Source organism: Saccopteryx leptura, chromosome 3 (assembly GCF_036850995.1).
Source record: "Saccopteryx leptura isolate mSacLep1 chromosome 3, mSacLep1_pri_phased_curated, whole genome shotgun sequence".
NCBI classification, from domain to species: Eukaryota; Metazoa; Chordata; class Mammalia; order Chiroptera; family Emballonuridae; genus Saccopteryx; species Saccopteryx leptura.
In genome coordinates, this window is record NC_089505.1 from 297619215 (window position 1) to 297632984 (window position 13770).

The 13770-nt window shown below is 41.3% G+C and overlaps 1 protein-coding gene across 1 annotated transcript in view; it reads left to right on the forward strand.

The window, feature by feature from the left end:
• The window catches only part of MRPS28 (mitochondrial ribosomal protein S28), an 86922-nt gene extending 77856 nt beyond the window's left edge, over positions 1 to 9066 (forward strand). Inside the window, exon 3 of the mRNA XM_066378837.1 lies at positions 8652 to 9066. Coding sequence (XP_066234934.1) covers positions 8652 to 8820 — 169 coding nt within the window. The 3' untranslated portion in view covers positions 8821 to 9066. The remainder of the gene's footprint in view (positions 1 to 8651) is intronic.
• Positions 9067 to 13770: the final 4704 nt, after the last annotated feature.

Consider the following 13770-nt stretch of genomic DNA (forward strand, 5'->3'; position numbering starts at 1 on the left):
AAAAAAGAAATCAGTTTACTTCTTAAGTCTTAAAACTTTAAGTAGGGGTTATAAGAAAATCAGAAAACATTCTAAACTATTCTAACCTACTTGAATAAAAACATAGATGGTTAACGATTTCAAAAGAAATATTTTATAGCTTTTGAGACTTATGATTCCAGTAAGACAGCTAAATTGACTAGCAAAGTCAGAATTGTTCACAGTATTCTCTTTGGATACTGAGGTTCCAGTCAAGCCTTGTAATTGTCAGCTTTGTATTATTTAATATATTTGTATCAAAGACCTAGTCAGAGAGAGCCTCTCTGTTTTCAATCTATGAGAACCATCACAGTATGCCCTGACAGATGTTAGAGAATGCCTGTGGAAAGAATGTCAAAAACCTCTCCAAAGGAAAGTCTTTAAACCATATTCTCCATACAGAAATGCAAAACCAGATTTAATTGCCCTTTTCCTAAGCAGCTCAGACACACAAGCTCATTTACTGCAGCACATGGTCTGAAAAGTGCACAGTGGAGGCGAGCAGTCATGGCGACGGCAGGCTTGACTCGCTCAGGCTGCAGTTCACAAAGATCAGCCACGGGCGAGCACTTGAGGTTGAAAGAAACACATGGAGTAGTAAAAACCAGTCTTCATTCTCCACGTGCTCATGGGAGACATCCTACTTGCCTTTCACGACAGCAATCGTCAGTGGTTTTAACGTGAAATATAAGATTTCTGAAAAATAAATATTTGAGGTTTTTTTCCTAACAAAACAAAAGATGTAAAAAAAAAAGTAGGTAACATTGCATGAAGCCATGGATATTTTTTCTGAAAATTTTTAATTAATTGTTACCACTGAAAGTAATTATTTTTCTAACTGGGAACAATTAAAAATTACAATTAAGCCATGTCAGCAACATGGCTTACATTTATTTCAAAGGGAAGACATTATAAGACTATATGAAGTGGTAAATTCTTACCACCCATAAAGGGATTAAGTTTACAGTTCTTGCAAGAAGTCACAGGTAATTGAGAACTTAAGAAAAGGAAGAGGAAAGAGTCTGTGAATGCTCTTACCCCACTTTGTGGCATTAAGCAAGTGACTTTACTTCCCAGTATCTTAACTTCATGTCTGTAGCATGGGGTAAGCTGTCTTTATGGAGAATTTAATTTAACCTCTGAATATCTAATAAGACAGTTCCGTTGCTGTGTGTCTAGTACAATGTCACATGTGGATTTGAGGAACAATACAGAAAGTAACAGAAAGGAATGTTTTTGGGTTATTAACAGCAAACATGGATCTGGTTGTTATTATTGTTGGTTCTAATTAGTAGTTATTTACTATAACATTATTTCAAAGTGCAGTTTTTCCTGTAAAAGTAGTCTTTCTGCCAAAATACATGTAAATATGTTGTAGGACAAGTATGTTTACTGTTTAAGTTTTCAATTTGAAATTATGTAGAGCTGCACCGTCACATGACTCTTTAACTGAAAGTTAATTAAAATTAAATATAATTTGAAATTTTAATTCCTCAGTCACACTAACCCTGTTTCAGCTGCTCGGTTTCTATTATCACTGAAAGTTATTTTGAGTAGTAGTGCTTTGGTATTATTGATACTTTAATTAAGTTTCAATGCATTTTATTGCAAGGTAAGAACATTAATCATACTGTAAGGATAGTACATTTAATACATATAACAACACAAAAATGAATTGGTGGTGTTGCTTCTACTGATGTGATTTTCTGAAACAGTGAATAGTACTTGCTAAGATTCTAAACAAAGTTCGTCTTCCATCAGTTTACACCATAATCACATTCTTGGAAATTTAGTGTGTACTTAAACTTTTATTAAAACAAACAACTTTTTATCTGTGGCAGACATAGTCTCAGGCTTGGTTGTCTAGCTCAGAAGCAGGGTAACTTTGTTCTGAGTTCTGAGCATTGCAAAACATCTTTATCTCCTCGCTACCCCAAATATCAACCCAATATTGTGACAACCAAAAGTACTGCTAAACATTTCCAACATGGTGTGGTATAAATATTCATGATTGTGGACCCATCCCAGCTTTTAAGATAATGATCTTCGGTGAGTTCCTTTGTTGGATACATTTCCTTGATTTGTCTTTTTATTCCATATAGTTTAAAATTTTTTATTTATTGATTTTAGAGAGGAAGAGAGAGAGATAGAGATAGATTTGTTCTTCTACTTATTCAGGCATTCATTGGTTGATTTCTTCTACATGTCCTGACCAGGGATCAAACCAACCACCTTGTTGTATCAGAACAAGGCTCTAACCAACTGAGCTACCTGGCCAGAGCTGTTCCATATTTTTAAATTAAAAAGATAATGCTGCTGTGGACCCAGTTCTTCTTTTAACACCTGTCTTTATTCATTCCTGTTAAACTTAATGATTTTGACCGGGAGTAATGAAAGAAAAATGTCTTCTTTATGTTAGTTATGGACTTGTTTCAATTAGAAAACAAGGCTGAGAGCATTTAGATCTTGCTGCCCAGTGTACGTTACCAGTTTGGCTTAAATAAACTCATAAAAGTAAAAAGAAAGAAAGAAAGAAAATAAGGCTATACCACTCACTAGCTGTGTGACTTTGAGCATTGGCCCACTGCACTTGTTCACTGAAGTCCTGGGTTTCCTTTTAAGAAGCACACTGGACATAAAACAACACATAATTATCACAAGGCCATGAATTTGTGTAGATGAAGTGAACACCCTTTTCATTTATCTGAAGAAGCTAAACAGACTTAAAAGCTAGAGTGGAACTTTTTAGTCTTAGGAGTTCATAGATGACCTTAAGGTAATTCTTTGAAATCGTAGCAAAATTATGTTTGTGAGTATTTGTCCATTTTCTTTAGAAGAATCCATTGATATAATCAAAGGAATGATGGAAAAACTAGTTGAATATAAGGATGATCGACCCCATATAGAAAGAAGATGTAGAAGAGATGGATTCAGGAATATACAATAAAGAAATGGGGGCTGATTAGGTTAAAAGTTAGCTATTATATTGGTCAATTTAAAAAGAAGCTATAAAAGTGCTTCTTGGAAGAACAAATAATGAACCTATAGAAATTATTATCTTCCTCTTCCAAGAAATGGTATATGTTAAAAATAAAGTAGATTCATAAAAGGCTTACCTCTGTCAAGAATGAAAGAAGTGAGAGTGATAGGAGATAGGTGAGCTTGGCAGCTGCTGGCCCCTCAATCTCCCTCGAGCCACTGTGGAAAGAGCAGGAGATAAATCACCGTGACCCTTTTGTGACTGACAGTCGTGCTACATTTTGCAGTTAATGCTGGGAAATGTGGACCATTAACTGTGCAGTTCTCTGAATTTTACTTGCTTTTGCTCAGTGTTATTTTGCTCACATCCTCAAAGGAAATTCAACATTCATTTCAAAAGAAGTTGTTTTCATTTTTGTAGAACATTTAAGTTATATTTTAACAGAGGAGTGCTTATACCATTAAAATTAGTAGGATTTGAATCAAAGCAAATGTTGGAAGGAAACCCGCCTTGAAATTTCTCTCCTACAGGAATTCTTTGTGATTTGATTATAACGTGGAATTATAGCTGGGAGTGCTCCCCATCAGCACTAGAGTGTCAGCTGTCACTGGGTTTGTTTTAATGATGGTGACGACAATGATGATTGTGGTGGTGGTAGAGGTGGTGAGTTTGATGATAGCTAACACTTATTGAGCATGTGTAAGGGTGTGGCATGGATTAACTCATTTCATGCTCACAAGAACCTGGGAGACAGGCATCAGTAGTATCCCCATGTTTCAAACCAGGAAGTGGACACAGAGAATAAAGCAACTGGCTCAGAGTTGCGTAGTGATAAGTGGCAGAGCTAGGACATATCTAGTCCTCTAGCTCCAGAGCCCTGCTTTTAGTCATTCTATCGCCTCTTCTGGTCATTTGTACGTTGGCCAGAACCTTTGAGTCATGTGGTCCAGTAAAGACTGCATAAACAGCTCTGGCTAGTTGGCTCAGTGGTAGAGCATTGGCCTGGTGTGTGGATGTCCCGGGTTTGATTCCCAGCCAGGGCACACAGGAGAAGCACACATCTGCTTCTCCACTGCTCTCCCTCTTGCTTCTTTCTCTCTCTTTTTCCCTGCAGAAGCCATGGCTCGATTGGAGCGAGTTGGCCCCAGGCACTGAGGATGGCTCTGTGACCTCTGCCTCAGGTGCTAAGAAGAGCTTGGTTGCTGAGCAACGGAGCAGTGCCCCAGATGGGCAGAGCATCACTGCCTAGTGGGGTTGCTGGGTGGATCCAGTTTGGGGTGCATGCAGAGTCTGTCTCTCTGCCTCTCCTCCTCTCACTGAATTAAAAAAATAAAGACTGCACAAACAACCTGGGAAAAGAGTTAACTACATACTCATTTTATGTCTCGTTCTGTGGAATTAGGGAGCCCAAACAGGAAGACCAAGTGGTTCAGGTGATGATCAGCAACAACGATACTGAATTCAGGCTTACCTCAAATTACAGAGTTCTAAGAAATATGCATTGCTTCTTTTTTCCCTTCAAGAAAGTGTTTCACAGTAAGAACAAGGATAAACTCCTCAGTTGCATGGCTGCTGTTCCTGTGGGGAGAAACATGCTGACCTCCCATGTGCTGGGCTTCCCAGAACAGATGGTCTGCCTGCATGGGGGCAGCCCTGCACCAGGCTGTCCGTGGCCTGCACTTTATAGGTGCATTTCTCCGTTATATATGCTCACTGCCTTTTTTTTTTTTTTTTGTCTGTATAAATTATTCACCCTAAAGGACTCGGTCATCACTTATGGAAAACATCTGTTACTCTTGAAAGTGGTTAATTGGCCCCAAAGTTCTGTCAGAGGTCCTTGTCTCGGGCTCTTTGTGTAGGCTGTCCCACCCTCCTGCACAGGACAGTAAGCGGTAAAGATCATTCTAGCGGGTATTCTCGGTGGGGGTCAGAGGAGACGGATCCGCACCACTGGGGCAGTTTGTTAAAAAGGCAGGCTCCTGAGTCCTGCCCAACTTGCCAGCTCCCTCCCAGGGGCTGGTGTAGTGGGAAGTGGAAACACTGTTCAGAAAGCGACTTGATGTGCAGCGTGTAGGCTAACTCCTGCGCCTCCCCAGCATTCAGGCTGATGACGCAGACAGGACTGACCTGGAAAGAATGATAAAGCAAAGTAGAAATTAAGTCCCGTAACAGTGGAAACTCTTTATTCACGGCTTTCCTTCCACTGTTTTAGTTACATGCTCAACCTGGGTCCAGAAATATTTATATTAAATGGAAAACTCCAGAAATAAACAGTTCATAAGTTGTAAATCACACGCCACTCTGAGTAGTACAGTGAAAGCCCCGGCTGTCGCCCTGCATCCATCCCACCTGGCACACGGGTGTCCCTTTGTCCAGCGTCCCCACGCCGAGTGTTCCCTGTCACCTAAGTGGACAGTGATTATTGACTGCCCAGGTCCCACAGGGCTTGTGTTCAGGTAACCCTTGTTGTACTTGATAATGGCCCCCATACTATTCACATAACCTTTATTACAGTGTATTGTTATAATTGTTTTATTTTACTCTTTGTTATTATTGCTAATCTCTTACTGTGCCTAATTCATAACTTCAGCAGTATTGTAGGTATGGATGTGTAGGGAAAGACATAGTATGTACCAGGTCTGGCACTGTCCGTGGTTTCAGGGCTCCATGGGGATCTTGGGGGCGTGTCCCCTGAGGGTAAGCAGGACTAGTGTCCTTCCGGCAGCAGAAGTCCCAGAGTTTTCTAGACACTTCCTGTCTTGTTCCATGTGCATCTGGGTAGTTCTCCACTCAGCACACATAAGGCCTGCGCTTGGCTTCTCATCTTCACCGGCTCACCCCCGCCCCTAGCCACAGAATTGCCATAGCTTTGAGAGATGAAGGCAGAGCAATCATGTTATTAATGGCTGCATCTAAAATGGGGACAGTTTTGCCACACTGGGCCCCTATGGTGTTTATCTTTTTATTTTTGAATTGGAGATTTCTAGCATTTATGTGACACAGAACCGTCTACACTGGGGGCTTCCTCATCAGTGTGACTGTGCTCAGAACGTTTGTCCCAGGTGTTTGTGACATGTTCAATTCCTTTTATAAAAAGTCACTGTCCCCTCATAATGGTTGGTTTATAGTCCCCCTATGAATAACCACTGTGTGCCAGGCTTGTGCCAGGCTACTTCAGAGGGTGAGTGTGCGCAGCAGTCTGCTTGGCTGCTGACACCAGGGAAAGAGAGATTCCAGATCATCAGTGAGCTGGTGGCTCTTATCAGCAAGTGTCTTGTTAACTTATTGGCAGACATCTGAGTATCTGCTGCTTTGGCACAGGACAGACACAGATAAAAACAGTGCCACATCGTGGGGAGTGGACAGCCCAGTGAGAGAGCAGAGATCTGCACAGGTCACCAGTACCAGGAAATGAAGGGCTGGGCGTCTCACTGACCGTGCTGTGTGTTCTCACTGACTGTGCTGTGTGTTCTCAGTGTGTTGTCTCACTTAACCTTCCAGCCAGCCTGCAGAGTGGCTGGAACCTCCATAATGTAGATGGGGAAGTTGTGGGTAAGAGAAAGCAAGTGACCCGAGGTCCCCAACCAGGAAGTAGCAGGGCTTGGATTTGCATCCAAGTCCAGGGCTGTAAACCTGTCTTCCCTGGGCTTTCCAGGGCCGGCCTCTTCACTCTGTCTGACAAGGGCATGTCACAGCTCTCAAGAGGTGCATTTGTGCATCTACCTGGATATTTAGGAACCAATAGGATTTAGATAGATGGGAAGTTCCAGCAGTGCCAGCAGCAGAAGCCAAGGAGCAGAGGAAGACAAATGTGTGGATGTGGCCATTACCACGTAAGCGTTCCACATGTGGACCCCATCATGAGAGGTGGCTAGAAAGGTGGGCCCTGGTGAGGTCTTGTCATACCTCACGTTTATCCATGGACGGTGAGACCTGAAGGGCTAAGCTGCAGAAATACCTGTTTCCAAAGATGAATAAAACTTGATAACTTATTGTATATTGCAGGGGAGGAGGGAAATAGGGGTCAACAGGCATGAAAGCAGATTAAACAAGTCACTGTGTGTCGTGCTGTATAGACAGATGAACAATCTGTGAGAACACAGGCAATATGGAACATAGTGCTCAGCTTTACCTTCCCTGTGAACTTGCCTTGTTTGCCCCGGATAACTTATATGGAATATGTTCTATGATTTCAGTTTTCTAACAACATAAAGCTAGGTCTTCATATTCTAGGATATCTCTTTAATATTTTAAAACAAAGACAGAAGATGTGTTCTCTGCTGTCAAATACACAAATATGCATGTATGTAAATATCCTATAGAAAGACTAGAACTTTATTATTTTCCAAATTTTACAAAAGGACATTTACTTCTATAATCAGAAAGAAAAATAATTTAAAAGCCAAATAGCCTAAGCCCTGGCCGGTTGGCTCAGCGGTAGAGCGTCGGCCTAGCGTGCGGAGGACCCGGGTTCGATTCCCGGCCAGGGCACACAGGAGAAGCGCATATTTGCTTCTCCACCCCTCCGCCGCGCCTTCCTCTCTGTCTCTCGCTTCCCCTCCCGCAGCCAAGGCTCCATTGGAGCAAAGATGGCCCGGGCGCTGGGGATAGCTCTGTGGCCTCTGCCCCAGGCGCTAGAGTGGCTCTGGTCGCAACATGGCGACGCCCAGGATGGGCAGAGCATCGCCCCCTGGTGGGCAGAGCGTCGCCCCTGGTGGGCGTGCCGGGTGGATCCCGGTCGGGCGCATGCGGGAGTCTGTCTGACTGTCTCTCCCTGTTTCCAGCTTCAGAAAAATGCCAAAAAAAAAAAAAAGCCAAATAGCCTAAGTGTTTATTTCATGGACCATTTATAAATTCCTGCAGAATACCTAACCAGACACTGTGGAGACTGTTCATTATCTTGTCTACAGAAATTGTTTTTCAGTGACTTTTGGGGAGAACTTTGTTTCTCCATTTTCTGCTTATATAGAATTATTTTAATTTTAAAATTAACTTAGAGTGTTTGAAGTATATATTTTGACTTTTAAAGATTTGGGGGTTTTAATCAGTAGCAATATTTTTACTCTCCTGTACCTTTCTGTTATACGGTGATGTTTAAACTCTTAAAATAACTGATCAAAAAAGAAAGGTAAATGAGTATCAGTTTTTATTTGGTTTATAAAATACTTGAATATTTTATTGACCAAATTAGCCATTATGCGTGTTATGGCTGGCATTACTCTTTAATTACAATGCAATCAGTCCCCATTACTAAATACTGTGCACTTAGATTTTGTTTTTATAACATTTACTTTAAAAGAAGATTTTAATTTTAGAAGAAAAAAAATGTATCTGAAACCTTTTTTGAGCCTTTGATATTACCAACTTTAAAAATGAATGATGATATATCAAAATATGTGTCAGTTTCAAGAACTGTTTAAATTTCAGTTTGGAATACATTTTTATTTTGGTTACAAAAAATTTTAAAGGCAATTTTAAGATGAAGATTCTGATATAACTAAATTACTTTTATGTCAAAAACTATATCTCAAATACTAGTGTTAATTTCTTTATCTTGAGCCAGCACAATTAGAATTAGAATTTGGATTATACTTTAAACTAGTTGTTCTCATTATGATTTGTAGAATTAATGGAATTTTTTTTTTCTACTTAGGAAATACCAGGTAGGAACCAGAGTCCGGCTGCGGCTGTTGGATCTTGAACTTACGTCTCGGTTCTTGGGAGCTACAACAGACACAACTATACTAGAAGCTGATGCCGTTCTCTTAGGACTTCAGGAGAGTAAAGACTCCAGAAAAAAAGAAGACCTTCGTGAGAAATGATTGAACTTCACTTAGTGCATTCAGTCCTGCTTTGTACAAACCAGATAGTCATCAAGAATGCAATCAGAAAATTGTGAATAAATATTTGAAGGAAGACATAATGAAAGCTATAATGATAGCTCTTAACTTTTTAGAATTCCTTTAGCCGTATCTCTCTTTCACTTTTTATACTCATTTTTCCCTTTGTTTGGAATGGTGTAAACTGTACTGAGAAATTCTGTTATTAAATATACGTTTTGAATGCTTTCTGTGTGCACATCACTATTCTAAACACCAAAGAAACAGCAGTAAACAAATTAGACAAAATTGGTTTGTGGGGGGGGGGGTTACCTTTGGCTAGGGGGAATAGACAATAAATAAGTGAAATGTATGATGTAGTATATTAGATGGTGACATGTGCTAAAGACAAAAGTAAAGAAGGGAGGGCTGAGAATCTGCAGAGACGTTTTTCAGAAGGCATAGGGATGGCCTGGAGGTCTGTGGAAGGGTGCTTAACGTCCTGTCAATGCAAATCCAAGCCACAGTGAGACATCACCTCACACCTGTCAGAACGGCTGTATCAGAAAGACAAGAACTAACACGTGTTTGTGAGGATGCGGAGAAAAGGGAGCCCTTGTGCACTGTTAGTGGGAATGTCAGTTGGTACAGCCACTGTTGGAAAACAGTATGGAGGTCATCAAAAAATTAAAAATAGAGCTACAGCCCTGGCCGGTTGGCTCAGCGGTAGAGCGTCGGCCTGGCGTGCAGGGGACCCGGGTTCGATTCCCGGCCAGGGCACATAGGAGAAGCGCCCATTTGCTTCTCCACCCCCCCCTCCTTCCTCTCTGTCTCTCTCTTCCCCTCCTGCAGCCAAGGCTCCATTGGAGCAAAGATGGCCCGGGCGCTGGGGATGGCTCCTTGGCCTCTGTCCCAGGCGCTAGAGTGGCTCTGGTCGCGGCGGGAGTCTGTCTGACTGTCTCTCCCCGTTTCCAGCTTCAGAAAAATACAAAAAAAAAAAAAAAATAGAGCTACAAGCATTCCACATATGGGTATTTATCCATGTAAAATGAAGACACTAATTCAAAAAGATGTATGCACCCTATATTCATTACAGCATCATTTACATAGCAAAGATAGGGAAATAACCTAAGCTGACCTTTGAGTAAAGAAAATGTGCTAAACGCATACACGGAAATATTACTCAACCGTAAAAAAAGAAAATCTTGCCATTTGTGACAACATGGATGGACCTTGAGGGCATTATGCTAAGTGAAGTAAGTCAGAAAGATATGTACTATATGGTCTCAGTTGTATGTGGAATCTAACAAAAAGAAAAAAAGCTTATGAATATAGATTGATGAGGGGGGTAAGGAGGATGAAATGGGTGAATGGATTAAAAGTATAAATTTCCAGCTATAAAGTAAGTCATGGGATGTAATGTGCATCATGGTGACTATATTTAATAATAACTATTGTATATTTACAAGTTGCTAAGAGAGTAGATCTTAGAATATTACAAGAAAAATCTGTGACTATGTATGGTGACTGATGTTAACTAGATTTAATGTGATCATTTTGCAAAATATAGAATCATATTCTATTTCTGGAACTAATATGTTATATGCCAATGTCGATGACAGGCAGTCCCTGGGTTACAAGATAAGTTCTGTAGGTTTGTTCTTAAGTTGAATTTATATTTAAGTTGGAACAGATACATTTACGTATTCAATGCAACTTAAGATTTATTTTTATTTTTCTGTGCATATAAATACTTAAACATATACAACCTTAAACGATCTTGGATGATGCAGAAGATGATGGACTTGGAGAGGATGGTTCTGGTGTTAGAGAGTCGGGTTTGAGTCTGCTGCTGGATCAGTTTCTTGAAGTAGGCATCAAGGGAGGTGTGTACAGAGCTTTTCTTCATGAAGAGCCCTGTAGCATCTCAGGCCTTCGGTAACTGTACGATAAACTTTGGCGAACCTCTCTGTTTCAGGATCTTGCTCCTCTAACTTTGCCATTCCTGCTTCAGTAAGATGAAAAGCTTCAGCTAACTCTTGTTAAAAACTTTTTCGGTTCTGGAGTTTCTAGGTCCCTGTTTTCTTCCCTAAATGCTTTCATCTGCTGCTCGGTTCCATAAGGTCTTCATTGGTTAGTTGTTTGCCATGGAAGTTGAGTAACTCTGTGATATCATTTTCACTGATGTCCAACTGCAGCTAATTACCAACAGCCCTTATGGAGCTCTGTTCATAAGTATGAATTATATGTAACTTGGGTGTTTGTAACTCAGGGACTTACTATATATCAAAAAAATAAAGCAGGGAATGGGGTTATAAGATGGTCAGATTGACAGACTGAAACTTAGGTATGGTGTCAATGTGAAACATTTTGTTTGTTTTTCCACTTATATAGTATTTAGAAAAAGCTCTCCTAAGAGCTTTTTATTGAGCTATAATTGATATATAACATTATACTAATTTCAGTATACTGTACTGACTCGATATTTGTACATATTGTGAAATGATCTCAGTAAGCCTAGTTAACATCTGTCACCACACGTAGTTACTAGGAATTCACTTTTGAAAAATATCTGAAGGAAATGGGAGCTAGCCACATGAGTCTCTGGGGATGAATATTCTGTGGGAACAGCTAGTACAAAGGCTCGAGGCAGGACTGTGCCTGTCCAGTGTAAGGGACAGGGAGGAATCCTATGTAGCCGAGTGGAAGAGGAGTGGGACGTGAGCCTGCAGAAGGAGGGGTACCTTGCAGGTCCTGGTGGGATGCCTTGCAGGTCCTGGTGTGGACTTTGGCATTTATTTACTCTGATCGAAATGGAGGACCACTGGCAGATTCTGAGCAAGGGAGGGTGTAATCTGACTGGCAGGTTAGCAGGAGCCCTTCGAGCTGACTAGTTGAGCAGACTGAAGATGAGCTAGGGCAGCAGCAGCAGCAGCACGACCTGTAGACTTGCAGTGATCCGGGTGAGAGAGGACAGCAACTTGACCAGTGTCGCAGCAGTGAGCGTGGTGGGACACGGATGCTCTTTGGATATATTATGAAGGTAGAGGCAAAGGTACTTCCTAACGCTGGGTATGGAGTATGTGATCAAGAGAGGAATTAGGGATGATACGAAGGTTTTTTGTCTGCACAACTAAAGAATTGAATTGCCCTTAACTGGATAAGGAAGGACAGGTTTGTGGGGCTATGAAGAGCTCAGTTTTGGACGTGTGAAATTTGAGATGCCTCCGAACTATCTAAGTGGAGATGTTCTGAAGGCAATTGGACCTGTGGGTCTGGAGTTCATGGGAGAGGTCCGGACAAAAGAAAACCCTGCAAATCACAAACACTTCATTATATTCCACCAATGATAGAGGTCAAGAACCCTAGAGCAAAAACATCTCATTAAAAGAGCCCCTGTCAAGCAGGAATGGCCCATTGCTGGTTGTCACACTGAGCTCAGTCACTGGAGATGCCCAGGGAGTGCGTGGTGGGACCTCAGGCACAGCAGCTAGAGGCTGTCCAAGAGCTACCTCCTCGACACTTGGTCTTAGCCAAAAGGCTGGGAAGTGATAGAGTTACCTCCTCGAATCAGACTCTCTTCTTTTAAACCACACTGTTGTGGTATGATGGAAATGTAGGACCTGCACATACTTAATGTATGCAACTCAAGGGGTTTGAAGATAAGTATACAGTTATGGAACCGTCATCACCATCAAGGCCATAGACATCTCCCAAGGTTCCTCCTGCTCCTCCCCCCAATCATTAAAAATAAATTATTTTTATTGCCTGACTGGTGGTAGTGCAGTGGATAGAGCATAGGCCTGAAATGCTGAGGTGTCAAGTTCGAAATTCTGAGGTCGCCAACTTGAGCACAGGCTCACCAGCTTGAGTGTGGGGTCGATGGCTTAAAGCCCATTGTCACTGGCTTGAGCCCCACGTCACTGGCTTGAGCGAGGTGTCACTGGTTCAGCTTGAGTCCCCTGGACAAGGCACATATGAGAAAGCAATCAATGAACAAACCAAAGTGCCACAACTATAAGTTGATACATCTCTCTCCCTGTCTCTCTTTCTCTGTGTGTGTGTGTCTCTTTCGCTAAAAAAAAAAAAAAAAAAAAAAATTATTAGAGTGACATTGGTTAATAAAATTATACAGATTTCAGATGCACAATTCTACAATACATCATCTGTACTATGTTTAAGGAGATTTTTTTTTTGAGAGAGAAAGACTGCTAGGAAGATGGAAGTCACTATTATGTGTGACCTAAACACAAAAGTGACATTCCCTCTACATTGTGTTGGGTAGTGGCAAGTTAAGAAAAGAGAATAACACTAGGCCTTGAATACCAAGAAGTGGGGACCATTGAGGTCATCTTTAAGGTGCCTCCTGTGTGTGTGCAGAAGGCAGGTAATTTTCTATTCAGTTTGTAGGTCTCTGGATAAGGAGCAGCAGGACTAGACCTGACAGAGATCCCAAGATCTTGGCTTTGGCTGACACCACCATTGGATGAGGATTGGGGGTGGGGAGGGGGGGCATCATAGTATGGGAGTCAGTTTTGCACTAGGGAGGGATGTGAATAGTTGTAAACAAGAGTACAGCTGTGATAAATGGGATTGTTCCTCCCAGTCCTTTGCTCCCTTATAGCAGAACCCTTTCTATAGTCTAATTATGATGGGTGGGCTGTAGAACCCTTGCCATTGAAGAACTCATTGTTTCTGTAATTAATATAAGCCAAAGATATAAATACGTTCAGGAAAGTTTTGGTTGAATCTATGAATGGTAAATCCATATTTGGGTATTAAAGGAAACCAGGGAGTTTGAAACAAACCAAACCTTTTGAGGACAACATGAATGGGGTGCTATGAGACTGCAACCACAGGCTGGTTAGATCATTGGGCTGACCCAGTATTGCATTTCTTAAATTCATATCATTTGGTTTTTAAAAGTAAATACACATTTTCATATAAATTCCT